General features: G+C 47.4%; 1 protein-coding gene across 1 annotated transcript in view; it reads right to left on the bottom strand.

Moving 5' to 3' along the window:
- The window catches only part of LOC147712542 (F-actin-monooxygenase MICAL1-like), a 372,964-nt gene that overhangs the window by 246,802 nt on the left and 104,813 nt on the right, over positions 1–21,349 (bottom strand). The window contains exons 4-5 of the mRNA XM_086923247.1: positions 21,111–21,227; positions 18,536–18,637 (exon numbers count right to left, since the gene is read on the bottom strand). Coding sequence (XP_086779373.1) covers positions 18,536–18,637; positions 21,111–21,227 — 219 coding nt within the window. The remainder of the gene's footprint in view (positions 1–18,535; positions 18,638–21,110; positions 21,228–21,349) is intronic.

The raw sequence follows: 21,349 nt of genomic DNA, 5'->3' as shown, positions 1-21,349 counted from the left end.
ATCTCACTGCCCCATCCCAGCTCAGAACCTGGCTATATGCAAATCAGTCTGTCCCTGGCCCAGTGCATCATGGGAACAGGGCAGACTAAACTACCAAGCCAATTCTTCACCAGAAAGGAGACAAGCTACCGGGGACCGGTTTCTGGCATTTCAGCCTTCTTCGGCCCGGCTTGCTTGAATCCTGATGGAGCAGTGAGAAAGGGACTCATGTCTGAGTATACCCTGCCACACCTATAGTGGCCAAAAACGATTTACAAAAAGGGGGTGGTGATGAACAGAGTGTCTGAGTTAAACAGACCACTCTTACCCAGTCCAAAGATCAGGGCTTGATCCATCACCGTTATTTATCTCACTGCCCCATCCCAGCTCAGAACCTGGCTATATGCAAATCAGTCTGTCCCTGGCCCAGTGCATCATGGGAACAGGGCAGACTAAACTACCAGGCCAATTCTTCACCAGAAAGGAGACAAGCTACCGGGGACCGGTTTCTGGCATTTCAGCCTTCTTCGGCCCGGCTTGCTTGAATCCTGATGGAGCAGTGAGAAAGGGACTCATGTCTGAGTATACCCTGCCACACCTATAGTGGCCAAAAACGATTTACAAAAAGGGGGTGGTGATGAACAGAGTGTCTGAGTTAAACAGACCACTCTTACCCAGTCCAAAGATCAGGGCTTGATCCATCACCGTTATTTATCTCACTGCCCCATCCCAGCTCAGAACCTGGCTATATGCAAATCAGTCTGTCCCTGGCCCAGTGCATCATGGGAACAGGGCAGACTAAACTACCAAGCCAATTCTTCACCAGAAAGGAGACAAGCTACCGGGGACCGGTTTCTGGCATTTCAGCCTTCTTCGGCCCGGCTTGCTTGAATCCTGATGGAGCAGTGAGAAAGGGACTCATGTCTGAGTATACCCTGCCACACCTTGTTGTAAATAGTGTTGAGTCATGCGACAGAATTCTCCTGGTAAGCGATGTAGAAGAAATGGTACAAGAAGGTCAAAGGAAAAATAGACCCAAAGCGATGTTTATCATAAATGACTGATGTGGAACTAATGGTGGATACCGGTTCTATGTATACTATTATTCCAAAGCCTATTTTTGAACAGAGGTGAGCAGGATGTTCCCTGAAACTATTACTACGCATAGTTACATCTACATATGTGGGTAGGTCGGTGTATATGTATTTTAGTTATAGTAAAAAGGGGGAAATTAATATATAAAAATAAATGCATATATTTTGCATTACATGTATGTATTTGTCATAGTACATAATGCAGTGTCTTATTTACATGACATAAATAGGAGAAGTGTGGCTCACTGGTTAGAGCGGCAGACCCTGATGCAGAGATCTGACCCGGGACCATGGTCCAATTCCCGTCGCGGCAGGGTCTTGGGCTCAATGTCCGCGGACCAGATAATTCTAACCACGGTGCCTACTCCAATCATGGGTCCCACTCTGCAACTCTGGGCAATAGCTTGCTTAATCTCCACACAGGCCCTAATCGCTAAGGATGCCTGGCTTCACCTTGGGGTACCCAGGAGTGGGCGCCTCACAGAACGGGCCAGGATGGGTTCCTCAGCGGTACAGCGCAGGGACACACTGGCTAGTGTAACCAGGCGCTTTATAAGCTCAGTTACTTACTTACAACTAAGAGTGGTATATGCTGCTGCTTGCCTCTTTGTATAAAAAACACATATATATATATAAAGTGTTGTGTATTTATGTGTATATAAGTTAATTTCAGTTATTGCTTCAGAAAAAATCTTTGCATACTCCATCACAAAATACATGTGCATATCAGACCATGCAAATATGTACATATGGGTGTAACTGATCAAGTGTAACATGTATATATGTATGTATAAGTTCATTTTAATTTCCGATTACAAATACTCCCTTCAACCTTTGTGCAATCCCTCTCTTACTCATCTCAAACCTTATGACTAACATTAACTCCTAAACATACTTTTTAAATATCCCCTTCCTGTCTAGGGAATTCACCCCATTAACAGGCATACATGTCCACTGCTCCTAATAACAACTTACCTCTTCCCCTTTCTAAGCTATTCCCATAATTCTATCCCCACTTCAAAACACTACTAGACACACAAGAACTCGAGAGCACAAACTTAACACAACTAATCAACAAGGAAATAAAAAACACCTATTACTAACCATTTAACTCTAGTCCTGGGTCCGGGAGTAGTGTGCTGCTAGCAGCAAAGCACTTGAACGCCTTGACAGGGGTAGTAAGCGCTATGTATGTACAGATTACAATAGATGCGAAAAAATCCTAGGACGTCTAGGTATATAAGTGTACAGATAAGACAGGCCAGTTGTCAAGAAGGAGCAGTAGGAGAGGATTAGCAAAGTTGTATAAAAAGTATATTTTTATTTAGTATATTTAAAAATCATATTAGAAATGACCGAAGGTCAAAACAATATGATAGGTATTAAAATATCTTTGTCAAAATTACATACAATAATCATAAAGAATTAACATAAAATTCATAATACATAAAATAAAGGAATATATTAACAAAAGCATACAGATAATCACAACAATAATAAAACAAGCATAAGAACTCGACGCGCGTTTCGGCAGGGAACCGCCTTCTTCAGGAGACACAATTTTAATTCCTGAAACACAATTATAAAAGAATATCTATGTTATCTAGACATTCATAGAGATTATAACAACAACGTATACAATTATTATTACTAATATATTTAAAAACCTACATTCCTGACTTGAGGACTGACCATGACTATTGTTATGTACACTCAAGGCCTTTGATGAGCAATATAATCTGCCGATTGTACAGTATCTGACTCAATTAAGGCTAACGTACCTTGGCGATTTTTTCGCGCGTTAATCACTTCCTTTAAATACGGAAGTTTTCTAACGTTAGATACATTGTATCTTTAAGGAGGACGAGTCCCCACACGCCGGAAGACAAAGCAGCTACATCTTGCTGTCCGCCAGTATCGAGTCGTATTACGGTAAGCCCTTGCCGTGGTGGAGATTGAGAGCACGCTCAGATCGCTATAAGCTTTCTGTTGTGCTGCAATTTTTTGCAACGTCGTAATTATATTTTCAAGCAACTAATTGAATACTCTGACTTCATTTTTTCAGAGTGGACTTTTTAATTCAATATTACAAGGCGTTATTCCAAGGCCACCTTTCAGAGTTGTGTCGAACACAGGCACCACTTCACTTAAACACCAAGGTAAACTTAAATAAAGACTATTTGGGGGCTTGTTAGTATATCCAAAACAGCCCGGATGTGTAAAATACTGCCTCATTATGCAACTAACTTCGAGACGATTTAAAGAATAACTTGCCAATATGAACTCGTTTTTTTTAGAGCCTGTTAGATTATCTATGAGATAAGGTGCCATCAATAGCGACCTTGCTTCAAGCGTCAAGTCTACCATCTAATGTAGCTTCACGTAATAGGTAACTATTATATCTACTTTCTTTCAAGATTCATCTAAGTTTTTAGACCAACGCTGTAACTATGGTCATAACACATGAGGAATAAGCCTATTCTGTCTCCGTTTTTATCCATAGTGTATTTACGGTACCCATTGTTCTGGGACATCTTCAATATGGTCATCAAATGTCTATATAAAGAATAAATTCGTCAGCAACATTTACACATCGTATATGGAAATATAAGGTACAGGGCTGATACCACCAATTCTTTGTTTTGTGGTGCACTATACTAGTTAACAGTGTTGTTTAGTCAGCACCTGTCCCCCCTTCCTGGACGGTCCTCCATCGCTCTCATTTGCCTAATAGTAGGTGGACCGTACCTGGAAGTTTTTTGTAATTACCTAAGATGCCTCTTGGTCCAAATGCCTCTTGGTCCAAATGCTACCATACACGTGTGATATGACTAGTATTATAGGACATAGTCATCTAGTGGGTACAATGTGTATGACCTTGCACATTTTTGTGTTCCATCCTTCCAAAAACTTTTACCTCTGCAGTGCTATCCACATGTCAAGAGCAAATTGTTGCGCCAAAGTGTTTTCATTAAGATGAATAATTTGATATGACCACCCACTAATAATGCGAATTTTATCATTAGGATTCCCTCTATCAAATACTATTCCTTAAACGCATCATTTTTGCATGAAGATTCCCCTTGGGTGTTTTTGCTGCATGGATAGATTTCTACCATTGTGAGTATACCCTTGTGAATTGAGCACTGTTGTTTTGGGTCTGTTATGTTGTGTTATTCTTTCAACAAACAGTAATTTTGAAACAATCTGTAACCTAAGGAAGATATATATGAACTTACTGTGTGCTATCAATTATAAAGATTTAGTCCGATATGTAGGAATCTAGAAGTGATTCTACTTTAGTTTATTAAAAGAAACCTGAGTGTATTTCTCTTCATTGTAAGGGGGTGCCCTCATAAACCAAGGTACGTTAGCCTTAATTGAGTCAGATACTGTACAATCGGCAGATTATATTGCTCATCAAAGGCCTTGAGTGTACATAACAATAGTCATGGTCAGTCCTCAAGTCAGGAATGTAGGTTTTTAAATATATTAGTAATAATAATTGTATACGTTGTTGTTATAATCTCTATGAATGTCTAGATAACATAGATATTCTTTTATAATTGTGTTTCAGGAATTAAAATTGTGTCTCCTGAAGAAGGCGGTTCCCTGCCGAAACGCGCGTCGAGTTCTTATGCTTGTTTTATTATTGTTGTGATTATCTGTATGCTTTTGTTAATATATTCCTTTATTTTATGTATTATGAATTTTATGTTAATTCTTTATGATTATTGTATGTAATTTTGACAAAGATATTTTAATACCTATCATATTGTTTTGACCTTCGGTCATTTCTAATATGATTTTTAAATATACTAAATAAAAATATACTTTTTATACAACTTTGCTAATCCTCTCCTACTGCTCCTTCTTGACAACTGGCCTGTCTTATCTGTACACTTATATACCTAGACGTCCTAGGATTTTTTCGCATCTGTTGCTACCCTGCCCTAGGAGTCTATAGATTGTCACTACCCAGGGGGTCCTTGCTATTCTCAGTTGTACAGATTACAATTACACGTTGGTTACCATGTAAAGGAGAGTGGGTAGGGGGAGAGCAGACACTACAGACTGTGCTGCTGATGGGGGCTGGAGATGGGTACGGTGGGGGAGAGAGAGGTAGGTTTAGAGGTCAGTGAAGCCCAGTAAGACACTGCACACAGTCCAGCTCAGAATAATCTACAGCAAAGGGAATGGAATGTACACTTAAAATAAAATGGGATGCGTGGTTTGGGGGGCTGGGATTGTGTCTCAATGTCACTTGTCCAAGAATCCCTTTACAAATCAAGCTGAGGTCTGGCTACTCTGATCCCAGAAATACTTTTCACAGAGGTGCTGTACCATGGTGGGCTTCAAGGGTCTGTGGCAACCGGGGGCCTAGGTGGCGCACATGTGGAATGGCCGTGGATACGTGAGGCTCCTGCAGTCCGGAGATAAATCCTGCATTTATCCTGTGTTGAAAGCCCACAGTTATACTTTAAAGTAGTACTGCTGCTGACTGGTGGGAAGCTGGTGACAGAAGCGGAGTGGTAATTCCTTCCTTCCCGATCAAGCCGCGAGCCTGCTGGCTGTCGGCGAGTTCCTGCGGGGAGTACTACCTTGCGGTGTGGAGCCCAAAGACGGCTGCAAGCGCAGCGCAAGCTCCGTGGTTCCCACGTGGTGGACAGGCCGTGTGGCTATACACCCCTACGCTGCTGAGGAGTAACATTCTGTGAGTACAAAAAAGGACAGTGTGAGTCGGACTGTCGGCGCTTTGGTGGATTGGGCAGTGTTACGGCGAGATTCTCGGCAGTGGGAGATATGACAGATACGGAGAGGCCCTGAAAGAAGGTCTGCCTTGGATGGCAAGATGGCGGCTGCCATGTTGTTTACTTGAATGCTTTGGTCGACTTATCTATGCCCTCGCCACCAGAGGACTACCTGATACTTGGCGAGTACACTTGCTTAGGCGTTGATAGCGGTAGTGTGTACTAAGCATAAGGTGGATGGGAGCGCAGATTATGGCCTAAAAAGAACTGCGGAGCGAAGGGCCTGTTCTCATAAATTGGCTGTTTGGGGCAGTGCTGCATGACCGACACGTAAGGTCAACTGAGTCTCCTCATCGCCGGTAATCACATACATTGGAGCGGTGCGGAAAACTGAGGAAGACATGTCAATGCGGCGCAGGGCTTGAGACTTGCGTGGGTTGCCACTACTGCTCCACTTGATCGCTATTACTGTGGATTTCTTGCCAGCGCATAGAGTGAGGGACATTATCGAGGCCCACATAATTGGCGGTGGTAAATCGCCAGCTGTATTATTCTGTGGTTACAATACTACCGGATCGGCGGCATGCTGTAATATCCTTGGCTACGGGATTCTGCTTCAATAGGGTTACGTGCGTGCTACTGAATACAGTAAGCTGTTGGACTTATCTCCGTGCAGGGCTTAGGTGCTTCCTCTGTGGACCAAGGCAATACAGCATGGGCAAGTTGGACGAACGACAGCCGCACCTTACTTTTGAGGCAAGGAGAGGCGCTAAACAATCGCCAGCGGAGGGGGAGAAAGGAGGGATGGAGGCGGTGGCTGAACATAATCCCAGATGAGATACTGACATGCAAACCATACTGACAGAAATGCGCCAGGGATTTGCCACTATAGTTGATAAGGTGGACACACTTACCACACGTATGGATACTATTGCCCATAGGATAAGATGCTCATGATACTCTGCTTAAGGAAGCAGAACAAAGACTAACTGATGCGGAAGACGTCACGGAACAACTTAAAACAGGTGTGACGCAAATGGATAAACTCATGCGCATTATAGATGCCAAGAATGAGGACATTGAAGCCCGTAGCAGACGGAACAATGTGCGCATTTTAGGTGTGCCAGAAAGTACCAACACGGGCCGGCTGGAGCAATATGTCCAGAGGATGCTGACTGCGATTGATGGCTGCTCTCTTCCCAATTCATTGTTGAAAGGACGCACAGATCGCTTGGCCTGAGGCCGCCCCCTGGGACTACTCCTCGGCCCATTATAGCCCATTTACTTAACTACCGCGATAGGTATGTGGTCTTGAGGGTGGCCAGAGAGAAGAAACAAATTACGTACGAAGGAGTCACATTCACCATTTTCCCTGACTTTACTGTGCGGGTACAAGAGGAGAGGAAGAAATTCAACAGTGTGAAGCTGAAAGTACGACAGGAGCAGGTGGATTACGCATTGCTATATCTCGCGCGATTTAGATTGACACACCAAGGCAAGCAGACCATACACACAACGCCTCAATCAGTGGAAAAATTCCTGAAGACACTGCGGCGACGGAAGACACAGGTTGCAGCACGGGAGGATACAGAAGAGACGCTACTCTCTGATGTGGAATGAGGTGGTGAAGTGTGGCGAAGCAGGACCTAATCAAGTGTGAGAGGGGGAGGAGCTTCGCGGGCAACCAAGATGGCCGCGTAAGCTCGGAGCTCCGCGGACCTTCCGATCCTCCGCAACTATCCTGCCCGTAATCCTGATCCACGAGGGTGGATACTCGTTGCTGGTGGCTACCTGAGGCGAGCACCGTTTTCAGAACTCAAATCGGTGTCTCCTACGCGGAGCTACGTCGAGTGGGACTCCGTGCCAGCTCGGTGCCATTGTCTCTGCGGACTCCGCTACTACGTCTTGCTGAACTGCAGAGTGCCAGCCTGCTTTTGTCACCGGAGAAGTGTGCTGGACAGCGGTGCTGGTTGGACGGCGAAGCGCACCTGGAACTGTCTCCCGCTGACGTCCCGGACACCATTCCGGGTTTCTGGGCTTGGACTTGCCTGGCATAGCCCTTTGTTCTTTGAGACCTAACATGGCGGGCAAGGGGGACCTCGACAAGCAGTCTAATAGAGGAGGGCGCAATAAACCGCAACAACAACAGCAGAATCGGATTGAGCGCTACACTCAGCTGAAAACACCACCTGCTACAGGTCCCTCTGCCAAGGGCATCCCACATTCGGGCTCGCCGGACGGCTCTGAGCCCACTTTGACCGACATTTTGGGAGCCATCACTAGTTTCCGGGCAGACATGCAGCAACAGCATGAAGCCCTCACACACAAGGTGGATGGCATGGCCGTTGATCTGTCCCTCATCAGAGCCGACCTGGGCAAGACTAATGACAGGGTCAAGAATCTGGACATTAAGACGGCCAGTCTCACAGAAGACGTTTCGGATATGCAAACGGAGGTCCGGAACCTGCAGAGGACGGCGGAGCACTTCGCGAAGCGGCTGGATGATTTCGAAAGTCGGGCCAGGCGGCAGAACGTCCGCATTGTCGGCGTACCGGAGGGTTCGGAGGAGGCGGCGACGGACCTCCTCGTTGAAGATCTGATCAGAACACATCTTGCCCCGCCTGGCCTCAGTAACTTTTTCTCGGTGGAGCGTGCCCACCGGGTACCGGGTGGCCCGCCGAAGACTGGCGTGGCGCCTAGACCTATCGTGGCCCGGCTGCTTAACTTTCGCGACAGGGATGCCATCCTGCAGGCCTCCAGGCGCCATGGCCCTCTTAAATTTCAGAACGCTGATGTCCATTTCTACCCGGATTTCACCAGGACAGTGCAGCGACAGCGCCAAAGCTATTCTGGGGTGAAGCGACGACTGCGGGACCTGGGCCTTAAGTATTCTATGATGTTCCCTGCCAAGCTCCGGATCGAATACGAGGGCCGAGCACTGTTTTTCGACTTCGCCGAGAACGTCAGTGACTGGCTGGACACTCTACCACCGCGCCGAGAAGCGCAGGAGGACCATGAGGGTGGCGCGGCTGGCGGCCCGGACCCATGAGACTTGGTTCTGTAATGGGTGACTAAATGACTCTCTTGCTTGCCTCGGGGGCTATCCAATGTTGCTTTTAGTTGCCTTATTATCTTTACTGTCAATACATGGAGGGTGGCGGGAGGAGTTCGCGGAGAGTCCTTACTCCCCTGGGTGTCTTTTTGTAGAGTAGTTATGGGGCGACAGGCACACTGCTGGTTGGGGGGGCTTTTTAGTCACATGCAGGGGTGCAGGGTGGGGGGTGCAATTTCGCGGGGTTTGTTCTTTGTTTGTTCTATTTCTTTTTCTTCTTTGAGGCAATGGACTGTGTGTTTTGTTGAACAATGTATGATCGGGTCGAACGGAGTCGGGTGGGGCGGGTTGCTTGGGGATGGGGGGTAGGAAACTAAAAGTGCTTAGCTGGAATGTCAATGGATTAGGTGATAGGGTCAAGAGAGGGGTGGTGCTCCAGCTGATAAAAAGGAACATGCCTGATGTAGTTTTACTGCAGGAAACGCACTTAGTGGGCAACTCTTGTAGGGCCCTGAATCGCAAGGGTTATAAAATGGTCGCCCACTCTGGGTTCTCCTCGGGCTCCCGGGGGGCGGGCGTCCTTGTACGTGCGTCCCTTCCGCTTGAGATAGACGTCACCCTGCTAGATGATAGGGGGCGTTACGCAGCTGTGGCGGGGAGGTGGGAGGGGCGTTCCCTGGCCCTGTTGTCGGTTTATGTTCCCCCTGGTCTCCAGTCTAGCACCTTCCGGGACCTTGGTGGCGCCATTTTGTCTCTGCCCTCGGGCCTACTGATCCTAGGGGGGGACTTCAATTCAGTCTGCTCTGGTACCCTGGATCGTCAGCCACCGAGAGACCTTCCGGGTTCCCAAACGTGGCTGCCGACCTTCCTTGACTCTATGGGTCTGGTGGACTGTTGGCGACTTTTACATCCGGCGCTTCGCCAGTTTTCGTTCCTCTCCGGTGCCCATGGAAGTCTGTCCCGCTTGGACTATGCCCTCACCCTGGCGGCGCAATCGCCTGCCATTTCTGAGGCGCGTTTTTTGGCAAGAGGCATTTCCGACCACTCGCCGTTGTGGATCTCCTTTGACTTCGGTGTCCTTTTGTCCAGCCGCCCGGCTGCCGTAAATCCCTGGTATTTCCGCAACCACAACATGCGAGCGCTGCTGGCCAAGGCCATCGCCTTCTATTTTACAGAAAATACTGGCTCAGTGGGCTCTGCGGTCACCCTTTGGGAGGCCTTCAAAACGGTGTTGCGGGGTGAGGCCTTGGCTCTCATCGCGGCGGCCAAAAGAACTCGTGATGCGGATCTCCTGCAAGTTGAGGAGGAGGTCTTGGGCCTCGAGTCCCGTCTGGGGCCCGAGCCCGAACCCGCCCTCCTGCATGAACTCTCTCTGAAGCAATCGGAGTATCACGATCTTGCTACGAATGCAGCTCTGCTCTTAGCGAAAGAACAGCAAGGCCGCATTTATGACGTCGGGGACAAGGCTGGTAAATTGTTGGCCTGGCTGGACAGGCGGGAGATGGCGAGCCGAGTGGTTCCGGAGATCCTGTGCGATGACGGAGTGGTGGTTACTGATCCGAGCGCCATCGCCGAGTCCTTTGCTGACTATTTCCGGGGGGTCTACACCTCCGGGTCAGATCGCTCCGAGGCCGACTCGGCTGGCTTCCTCTCGGCGATAGACCTTCCTAGCCTCTCTGAGGAGGACAGGGTGGACATTGACCGGGACATCACTGCGGACGAGATCGCCTTGGCGATCCGCGCTTTGCGTACGGGCAAAGCGACCGGACCCAATGGCATACCGGTTGAACTATATAAGATCCGGCCGGACGTGATCTCTCCTCACTTGAAAGACATGTTCCTCCGTGCCCGTGAGGATGGCGTCTTCCCCCTGGACCAGCGACTGGCCACTATTGTGGTTATTCACAAGGATGGCAAGCCGCGAGATGTTTGTAGGTCCTACCGCCCTATTTCCCTCCTCAACGCCGAACCCAAGATCCTGGCCAAACTGTTGGCTAATCGATTGGTCGGGGTTATTAGCGACCTGGTACACCCGGATCAGTCCGGTTTTATACCCCGCCGCAATACTGCCCTTAACCTGAGACGCTTGCATGGCGTTATGGCCAGAGTTCACGCCCTCACTGAACCGGCGGTGCTGGCCTCCCTTGATGCCACAATGGCTTTTGATTCCTTGGAATGGAATTATTTGTGGGCAGTCCTGACGAAACTTGGTTTTGGGCCGGGCTTCCTGGGCTGGGTGCGACTTCTTTATTCTAGCCCCTTGGCTGCTGTTACGGTGAACGGTCGTATGTCTGCTCCCTTCGCACTTCAGCGAGGCACCAGACAGGGCTGTCCCTTGTCTCCGCTTCTGTTTGCGCTGGCTCTGGAGCCCCTCGCGGCGATGCTGCGCTCGCACCCTGACTTGCATGGGATCTCCTGGTCCCCGGGCTTTGAGGACAGGGTCTCCCTGTACGCGGACGACATCCTGTTGTATCTCACCTCCCCTTGCAAGTCGCTTATCGTGGCGTGCGATGTGCTCAGGCTGTTTGGACGTTACTCCGGCCTGATTATTAACTGGGCCAAATCCTCCCTTTACATCCTCAAGGGCGATACGCCGCGCCTTCCCAGAGGCTGTAATATCCAACTGGCGGGACAAGGCTTTAAGTACTTGGGGATTTACATTTCACATAACCCTAAGGCAAGGTATGACCACAACTTGCTCCCCCCGCTCCACCGTCTGCGGCGGGACGTGGAGAGTTGGCGTAAGCTCCCTCTCTCGTTACTGGGCCGGGCGGCGTTATTTAAAATGATGTCCCTTCCCAGGTTCCTGTATGCCTTGCAGAATACTCAGGACCTTGTCCCGGCCCGCTACTTCAGGGAGGTCGAGAGTCTGCAGCGTGCCCTTCTTTGGGACGGCCGACCCCGTGTCGCTGCTCGGAAGCTCACCATGCCATGGTATGATGGGGGCATTGCGCTACCAGACGTGCGGAGATACTACTGGGCCTCTCAACTTACCGCCATCAATCATGGTTTTTACGGTCCCGTGGACAACCCCGGTTATGCCATGGACCGCTGGCTTTTGCACGGAGGCAATTACTATCGCGCCCTATATTCTAGATCCTTTGATCGTAACCTCACCGGCCCGACCAAGGCGGCGGTCCATACGTGGCGGACGGTCACTAAGATACAGGGATGGCAGGGCAGGCTGACGAGATTTACCCCTCTCTTTGATTCCGACATTTTGGGCAAGCTTTGGCACACCAAGGGCTTTGAGAAGTGGGATCTCATAGGCATCTCGAGGGTTGAGGACATGCTCTCCAGGGGGGTGGTCAAGACTTTCCCACAGCTGCAGGCGGAGTATAAATTGAGTGCTACGGAGTTTTTCCGCTACGCCCAGCTGCAGCACGCAATCACTGCCGCCAGGCCGGAGGAGGGTGACATCCCCGAGAGTTCCCCTTTGGAGGACAGGGTGTTGGACGGGCATATGCCTGATAGCGCCATCTCTCTGTCCTATAAGAAACTAATCAACGTTCAGGTGGACCTCCTCCAGCGCTTGCGAGAACAGTGGGTGGCCGATGGGCTGGAACTGGACGATGAGGACTGGCAGAGTGCTGTGTCCTCCCCTAAGGAGGTAGCCATTTCCTCGCGTCTGAGATTGGTCCAGTTTAAAATCCTTCACCGAGTGTATGTCACCGGCCCCAGGCTTGTGCACATGGGCTTCTCGCCGGATGGCCTCTGCCGCCGTGGCTGCGGAGCCCTTGCCACCTTTCTTCATATACTGTGGGAGTGCCCCGTTATTGCCCCTTATTGGGAGAGGGTTCATAGAGTGATGCGGGAGGTGACTGGAGTGGAGTTAGCGGCGGAGGCGCGTAGGTGCCTCCTGAATGTTTGGGAGCCTAATGACTATGATACGGCGCAGACCCGATGGGCCACACTGGGCAATATGGTCGCTAAACGGGACATAGCGCAGAGGTGGGGTTCTAATGTGGCCCCCCTGGTGGTACAATGGAAGGCCAACATGGACTGGTGTATGTTGCGCGAAAAGACTGTGTATACTGCCAGGGGGCGGCCTCAGACGTGGAACAAGGTATGGGGTGCCTGGAATGCCTATAGAGGGGACTTGTGTTTACCACCTGCACCGTTGCCACGAGATGAACGCTTGTCACCATAGACGTTGACGACAGCTACGTTACTCTTGTACTGATTCTCCTGTTCTTCCTTCCCCCCCCCCCCGCTTTTGCTACATTCTGTCTCAGTTCTTTCTACAACTTCTCCAGCTCCTTCCGCCTCCTACCGACTAGTGGTCTTCTTCATTTCCATTGCCTTTTTCACGCCCTCGGGCGCTTTGCTTAAGTTTTTGTTTTAAAAAAAAAAATTAATAAAACAACCTGCATTGTCCTGACAAGAATCGCTAGGCACTATGACCGTTCTATACTATGCTGCCTTGCCTCCGGGATGTTAGGCTGAATAGCTGTGTGCTTTTTACAATAAAGGTTTTAAAAATTTAAATAAAAAAAATAAAAAAAAAAAATAAAGTGTGAGAGTTCGTCTCATTGGCAAGGTCATGCTGTCTTTGTTGTTATGTTGGATATCTGTATGAATAGTTTGCTTATGATGTTCCGGATCAAGTTGCAGGGCAATGACTGAAAGCTCACCATCTATATTATGGGCTGGTGAAACACGCTAACTATTTCAACCGGACACCCTTGTCGCTTGTTGGGCACTGACTAATGCAGTCGTTTTCCAGCGTAGGGGCAAGGTTTGAGTGTGCCACATGGTAGACAACCCCAATGGAAATACCCCTCCTGCATTATACAACGTTTGAGTTTTGGGAGGGGGGGGGATGGAGACATACTGGCATGGTTGGGATGCTTCAGTGGGTGGGGGATGGATGGGGCAAGGGAAGGTTACGGCAAGCAATGCGGGGGTGCAAGAGATGTGATGGCAATGACAGACAAATTGCGGAGCAAGTTGTGATACTTTCCTATGATGTGGAATTGTTATGTAGTTTTTTTTAACTGTACATGGCTGTAGAAGGGAATGATTCTGCCCCAACGATACTATCTTGGAATATCAGAGGGCTTAATGATGAGGAAAAGTAGACAAATACTAGCATATTTGGATGGACACCAGGTACAGGTGGCACTTATACAAGAGACGCATCTACATCCTCACTCTCGCAATACATTTGCTAGTAGATGGACGAATGTCAGATTGTTTTCCTTATATGCTAGTGGTACTGCTATATTGATTAATAAAAAGAATGTACCATTTACTTTCCTTGGTCAGATACCAGATCCGTCTGGGAGATATGTCATTTTGTGGGGGAGACTGTGTAATGAAACTGTTAACATTGCCAATTGCTATGCCCGAATGTAGACACGCCAGAATTTTTTACAACGATATGGGGCAAAATAGTGAATATTGGTTCCTCGCACATCCTATGGGGTGGAGATTTCAACGTGGCAATGATACTGGCTCAGGATAGAGCAGATGGAGTAGCACATTACAAAATTAAGGCGAGGGAGGTGTTGCAAGGTATCGTGGAGGAGGGGAGACTGGTAGATAGCTGGAGACACATTTATCCTAAGCGCAAGGAAGGCACTCATTTCACATCTTACACGGGTACTTGGGCGCAGTTAGATTACTGCTTGCTGTCTACCGGGCTGACTGAGGCTGCACATCTGGCCAGAACATACTCTGATCATTGTCCTGTTCGAGTCAAATTGCAAATCCCTGGGTATGATAGGTCTAGACCGACCAGGCGCCTTCAGCCCAACGCCCTATTGGACACCGTTTTTAGGGAAGAACTCTGGGAGGAAATCAAGGAATTTTTTCCACGCAATAAAGGGTCAGTGGACAGTGTTGAAGTTGTGTGGGAGGCCTTTAAGGTCACAATTCGAGGGTTTTGCATAGTCAAGAGTTTCGGGGTGTTAAGGGATATACGCACATTGGAAAGGGATTTGAATGGGTTGGAGAGAAATATGCAAAGTGGGGACATGGGGCACGCACAGAAAGACTTCAGGGTTAAATTATCTAAATATGAGGAGGAAGCTGCTCGAGAAACCAAATTCCGGGGACGATATTGGTTGGCACGGAAGTATGGTGAAGGGGAGAGGCCCGAGAAGGCTCTTTCTGGGATCACACAGAACACCCGACGTAGCACTAATATATTGGAAATTACCAGTACGGAGGGAGGGATGTGTTGGGATAGCACCAGCATCCTAGATGTCTTCACCTCGCATTACACGCACCTGTATACCACGCAAAACACTAGTGAGGTAGACCTAGAAGGTTTCATTGGGGAGATTGCTCTCTGCTGGCTGAGTGATGTTCATAGATCTTTTTTAAGTGCTCCCTTGGATCTTGATGAGATAAGAGAAGCGATAATGTCCCTTAAAAATGGTAAAACGCCGGGACTTGACAGGCTACCAGCAGGGTTTTATAAATATCATATAGACATTATGGCTCCGGTGTTAAGGAAGTTATTCGAAGAATCTTTAGAGATAGGGATACTTCCTCACTCCATGCGCAAAGTAGTGATCACATCTCTGTTTATAGCCAGATAAAGACCCTGGGGTCTGTGATTCATACCACCCATTATCATTGACTAACTGTGACACGGAAATTTTAGCCAAGGTATTGGCGAATAGATTGTCTCTGCTGATGACGAAAATAATACTCCTGGACCAATCAGGATTTGTTCCAGGTAGAGCCACTACCCACAACTTGAAAACCCTTTTCTCCTGAATATAAACTGTGGCGCCGGAATTTCTGGTTGCTGCTGTGTTTCTCGATGCCTCAAAGGCGCTGGACTCCGTACAATGGAGATATTTATTTGCTGTTTTACAGAAAATGGGGTTCCCTGCTATTTTCCTTTCCTGGATGCATCTCCTATATAACAAACCTACAGCTAAAGTGCTTATAAACGGCTATCTCTCTTCGTCCTTGTCAATAACGCGTGGCACTCGTCAGGGGTGTCCTTTATCCCCACTCCTTTTCGCTATTGCGATAGAGCCGTTAGCGTGTAGAATACGACAGATTCATCGAGACATCGCTTTTAAATGCTTCCAGCGTCAAATCTCTATATCTCTATACGCAGATGATATAACGCCGATGTATGTTACAGAACCCGCAACAAAACTTAAATGCCCTGTTGCGGGAGTTTTTTTTCTTTGGTAGGCTATCAGGGGTTAATATAAACTGGGGAAAATCCCAATTCTTTCCGCCATTATGAAATTGGCTGCAAGTATTACGCATTGGATTTCCTTACCCCTGTCATTGGCTGGTAGAGCCTCGCTCATTAAAATGGTGGCATTGCCCCGTTTTTTTGTATCTCTTTATTAATATTCCGTACTACTCAGGTGCCTTTTTTTAAAAAAAATACTACGAATGGAATTGATTCGTTTGGTATGGGGCGGACGGCAACCGGGGCTCAAATGGGCTGTAATGGCGCAAGCCTACGACAAGGGGGACTTCGATATTCCCCATTTCGAGGCCTATTATATCAGTGCGCAAGCACATTACGCCTTTCATTGGATGTCACCCATGCCGTTCATGCCCCAGCTTGCTGCGGAAGACTGGATAGCTCGACCATACCCCCTGAGTGGTATTATACACGGACCTGTTCGCATATCGGAGACACCACCCACGACGGTGTCGTGCACGATTGATGCTTGGCGGCGCATGGCACAGATCTTACAGGTCACACTGTTATATGCACTGCGCATGCCCCTAACTTATCATCCACAGCTAGTACTCCTACAAGAAACTGGGTACCAGGCTATGTGCCGACGTGTTAATATTGCCACGTGGAGTGATTTGTTCTTGGAGGGAGTGTTTCGATCTATGACTCTGTTTTTTAAGGATCTCACACTCACACCACTGGAGGTTTTTTATTAAATGCTCTTAAGGCAAGGTATGAGAAATGTTTTACCAGACTTCCCTAAGGAACCAGCCAGTCTGGCTCCGTTAAACTTTATGCTGCATTCCACTGATGGGACACACCGGTGTCAGATATATATAGTAGTGTTAGGGCACAGCGACAAGGGATAGAAGGCTCAGCTCACGTACACTGGAGCACAGATCTGGGGAAAGAAATTAATGATGAGCAGTGGGGATACTGCTGTGGACTTACAGGAAACATATCGGCTAGCTGTAGATTCAAGCTTATTCATTATAAATTTCTGCACCAGATACATTACACCCCTGCCGGAAATATAGGTTTCACCTTGCAGATAATGATTGTTGTGAGCGATGTAAACGCCCAGGAGCTGGCTTTTTGCATCTGGCATGGGAGTGCCCGGCCATAGCCAGTACTGGACACAGGTACATGAGGCCCTTGAGAATATGCTAGAAATAACATTTGACAAAGATCCCCCGATCATGTTATTGGGCTACACTGCACACATACCCAGAGGGTGTCGAAAACTGTTAGACATCGCTATGTTATTGGTCAAGCGAAGACTAGCGTGTCGATGGGGGAGAGGGAGAGTACCGAAATTTAAGGAATAGATGCAGGGAATTGTATATTGTCGGAAACAGACTGGTATCTATGCAGAGACGCAGCCACTAACGTCCAGGCCAAAAGATACTTGGGGGCCCATACATGATTATCTACTGCGCACAGAGGATGACAATAAAAGGGAGGGGTCCCAACCCATTGTCCAGACGGAGGAGGAAAGGGTGTAATTACTACTTTGTTATAGAGCACTGTCTACTCAAGAGCAAATGTTTACCTTTCTTACCTACGAAGATATATTGTACTATTCCCTCATACTTATGAATGCTATGCTTATATTTTAGGTACAGAAACCTCTCGGCTATTGCGTTGAAATATTTTAGGGAAATTATATAGTATATTTATATTACGTGCTATTGTCACACAAATGTCTCAATAACTGATGTTTTCCTATACATGGTGCGGCACTCGTATTGCTTGCAATGTTTTCTTTTTGTTTCTTCTGTATGTCACAAAATACCAAAAATAAAGATTATAAAAAAGGGTCTGTGGCAGCCTGGCATGCCACAGTCTAGGCCACTGTGTCGGGAAGTAGAGGAACGGCACCATTTCACTGTCCGCACTACCTAACCTCTTTGACAATGTATTATTTTATTATTTCTCGAAGTAGGAACGAAGCATTTTAAGAGAACACATCTACAAAGTATGGCCAATGGACGTCAAACCCAGCAAGATGCGGATCCCACAAGCAGGGTGTGAAATATGGACTCTAAAATGTCATCTAGAGCCCCGATTTAAAGCGTACAGTCAAGAATTATCGCGCAGAGCTCAACCACACAGCAAGCTTGCAAACTCTTGCCGGATTCACGAAACCTTTCCGTATGGGATTAGCTACAAATCGTAGTGTTCCATTTTGTATTTTTCAAGTGACGCTCCTGAGCAGTTTCTCTTTTTTATCTTATATTTGCATAGTAACAATATACATTTCTTTCCATCAAAGGCAATATATAGCGGTCCAGGAGAATTTTTCATTTTGAATAAGACTTTGCAGGACTGCATTGGACACGCCTAAGAAACATTGGCTCATTGAAAACCCAGTCTTTACTGGCCCAGCTTCCCCCAAATCTCCTTTTTGCCTCATCAATGAACTTGACACTGTCTGAGATAGTCTAGTCTTGGTATGAATGCGAGAATCTTCTAACAGTTTAGAACCCATTACCGTCAGGGATAAACTTGCTTCCTCCGGCTGAGATCAGGACATCGAATTGGAACTGGGTGAGAAAGGAATTGGTGGGCTGGAAGGAGGCAGTCCAGCCTTTTCCTGTACAAAGGAAACAACAAAGTATTAGTGGTAGGTCAGGCCCACCTACACCCAACACCCCTGAAGTACAACCACTGTATACTTTACAACAGGCTACCTCTCGCCCAACTGGGGTGAACACAACTGTGGAGACGCAGTTGTCTCTTAATGGAGACGCAGTTGTATCTTGATGGAGTCTCACTTGTCAGGCTTCAGACGACATTGGGTAAATATTGTGGAACGGGTCGCTTAAATGATATGGGTATATAAACTGCAGCAAAAACTGAGCTCCTGGATCCTTCACATGTCTGACTGAACATACTCGGTAGATCACATTTCTGGGTCTACCATCACCCGTTCAGTATCTCCTTCTTGGGCCTTCTGGGCCTCTACCATTTGTAATGCCTACCTAATTGCCACTAGCCACTTCCTCCAGCTATCTGCTGTACCTTCAATCTCCTTTGCACTCATGCTCCCTCCTTCGTGTTGCCTCTTCTAGACATACTGGTTCTCCAGCCATACCAGCTGATTGTGTCACTTACACCCTCTATTCCCAATTAAACCTAGCTGTTACCTTGCGGATAGAGGTATGGCAATAGAAATGAGGTTAACAACCCCATAACTTCTTTTACTGAATAACTCTGCATGAAAACATTCAATTGCCCAGCTCGCTAATCTGAAAAGTCTTATCTACCCATCAATAAATGGCTAAAGTCCTGCCCCCGTGATGCCAACAGTTGTTAGTGATTGGTGCAGATGGCTCCATTCACCCCAAACAACCCAGGAGAAAGACTGTGTGTTTGCTTCCCTCAGGCTTCCAGTTGGTCAAGAGCAGAGGGCCTCAAAGTGGTAAGCTAGTCATCCTTGGGAGAGGTACTGAACATTGAAGGTCCAATCCAAGGCACTCTAGAGCTGGCAGTGCCAAGACAAACCTTAATGACTCCTAGGAGAGCTCCAACTCTGTCCTAATTCTGAACACACAGAAAATCAGTGACAAGCAGTGGGAGAAGTGCGACAGACACTGGAGCACGAGAGAGGAGGAAGTGTGCCCTGTCAGAGTAACAGAGTATCTCTTGAATACTATATAATGATTTCAAACAGTTATTCCCAAATTCTATTCACTGTCATTCCCCATAAACCAAACTTCTACCACCTTCCAATCATCAAGGCCCTCTCCTTCCTTCCAACCCCCTTAAACCTCTAGCTCCTTCTAGCCCAATTTGCCAGTGAGATCCGAAGACTGGTTACCTACAACACTCTACGGCGCCATCCTAGAGTCACCACCCAGCTTCAGGTCATCAAGACACCATGCAGGCATGGGCTTTTCAGTTACAAATCAGGAGGCAATCCATACCTACAACTCCAAAAACACATTAGATTGACAACTGAGAGCCTGGAACCTGACACAAGGTGTCCCAATGACATGAAGAGAGGCAGTAACCCCTTTCCATCTGGTAAAACACACCATTTTGTAAAAGACAACTCAATCCACAAAGCTCCCTCTAGATCCTCCCTCACTACCCCCAATCTGGTCTCCTCCTTTCCTTTTTATCTCTTCTCAGAACTTTGAGGCATTCAGTGGCATGTAAATAATCACCATAACAAATTCCTGCAGCAGTGAATTGCATGGTCACATGTGCCACCTACAGGCGCTTACCTTCTGGGGCTACTTCTCAAGGCCTCGCATCAAACTCACGTGCTCAGAAACTCACATACACCCAGGAGGTAGGTGAAACCAGCACAAGCAGTATTTTTCAAACTCAATGCCTCAAACTAGAGGCATCAGGGGTAGAGGAGCATCTGAGGGCATACTTGATTCAGTCCTGGTTTCCAGAGAAACAGAAGAGGGAGCACTACTATACTGTTCTGCCTTGCCGAGACAGAACAATGAACATGTCTTGTGATGTCCTTCATCCCATGCAGTGGCTCAGAAGGGACTGGATTGCCTGGGGAAGCTCAATTCAATCTCTTGGGGCACAGACCGATGTAATGGGCATTTATGGATTGTGCATGCACCCTGGAAATCTGGTTGGAGCTGCGTGAATGTTTGAGAAGCGAGAGAGGTGGGCCACCACTATAATAGTAGAAAGGCAACCTAGGAGAAAGCAGCCAGGTCCTCAGCAGTTTTGGATTCCCCAATAAGGAGTTCATTTACAGGCTATCTGAGCTGGGCGTTCTAGAGCTCCGCTTGAAATTTTGTCAAGCAAAATGGTGGAAATGCGAACAAAAGTTTGAAGGTTGACTGTGACATGCATTTTGGCCTATCTTTTTGAAGCATATGTACAAGAAAGTGGGCTGAGAATCATAACAAGTCTTATGCACCAAACTGAGCGCCTTGCTCTGGGCATGTTTCCCCCAAAAAAATGTTTCTAGAAACCAATCATAAGAGGTGGAATAGGAGGAATTGGAGTCAAAATAAACAGTGCACATATATATATATATATATATATACACACATCATAAGATCCTCCTCGATCACCAATTACTGACTCACCCGGACTTTTTACTTCAGCAGGAGGTGGGACTGGATCTTTAAATGAAATGCCTACAAAGACCTCAACTCCAAGGAGCAACGTAGTCTTCAAGAGAATGAGTTGCAGCTGACGAATACCTGTGATCAAGAAAAGAGAGGGCATGAAAAAAGGAAACAAACGAAGGGAAGGACTGGCAAAAAAAGGAGAACATAAGGCAACAAATCCAATTTTGAGGGATAAAGGATTGAGACAACAAATG

Source organism: Lissotriton vulgaris, chromosome 5 (genome assembly GCF_964263255.1).
Source record: "Lissotriton vulgaris chromosome 5, aLisVul1.2, whole genome shotgun sequence".
Taxonomy (NCBI): Eukaryota; Metazoa; Chordata; class Amphibia; order Caudata; family Salamandridae; genus Lissotriton; species Lissotriton vulgaris.
Note: the sequence above shows the minus strand (reverse complement) of the source record. Positions and strands in the feature narration are given on the sequence as shown.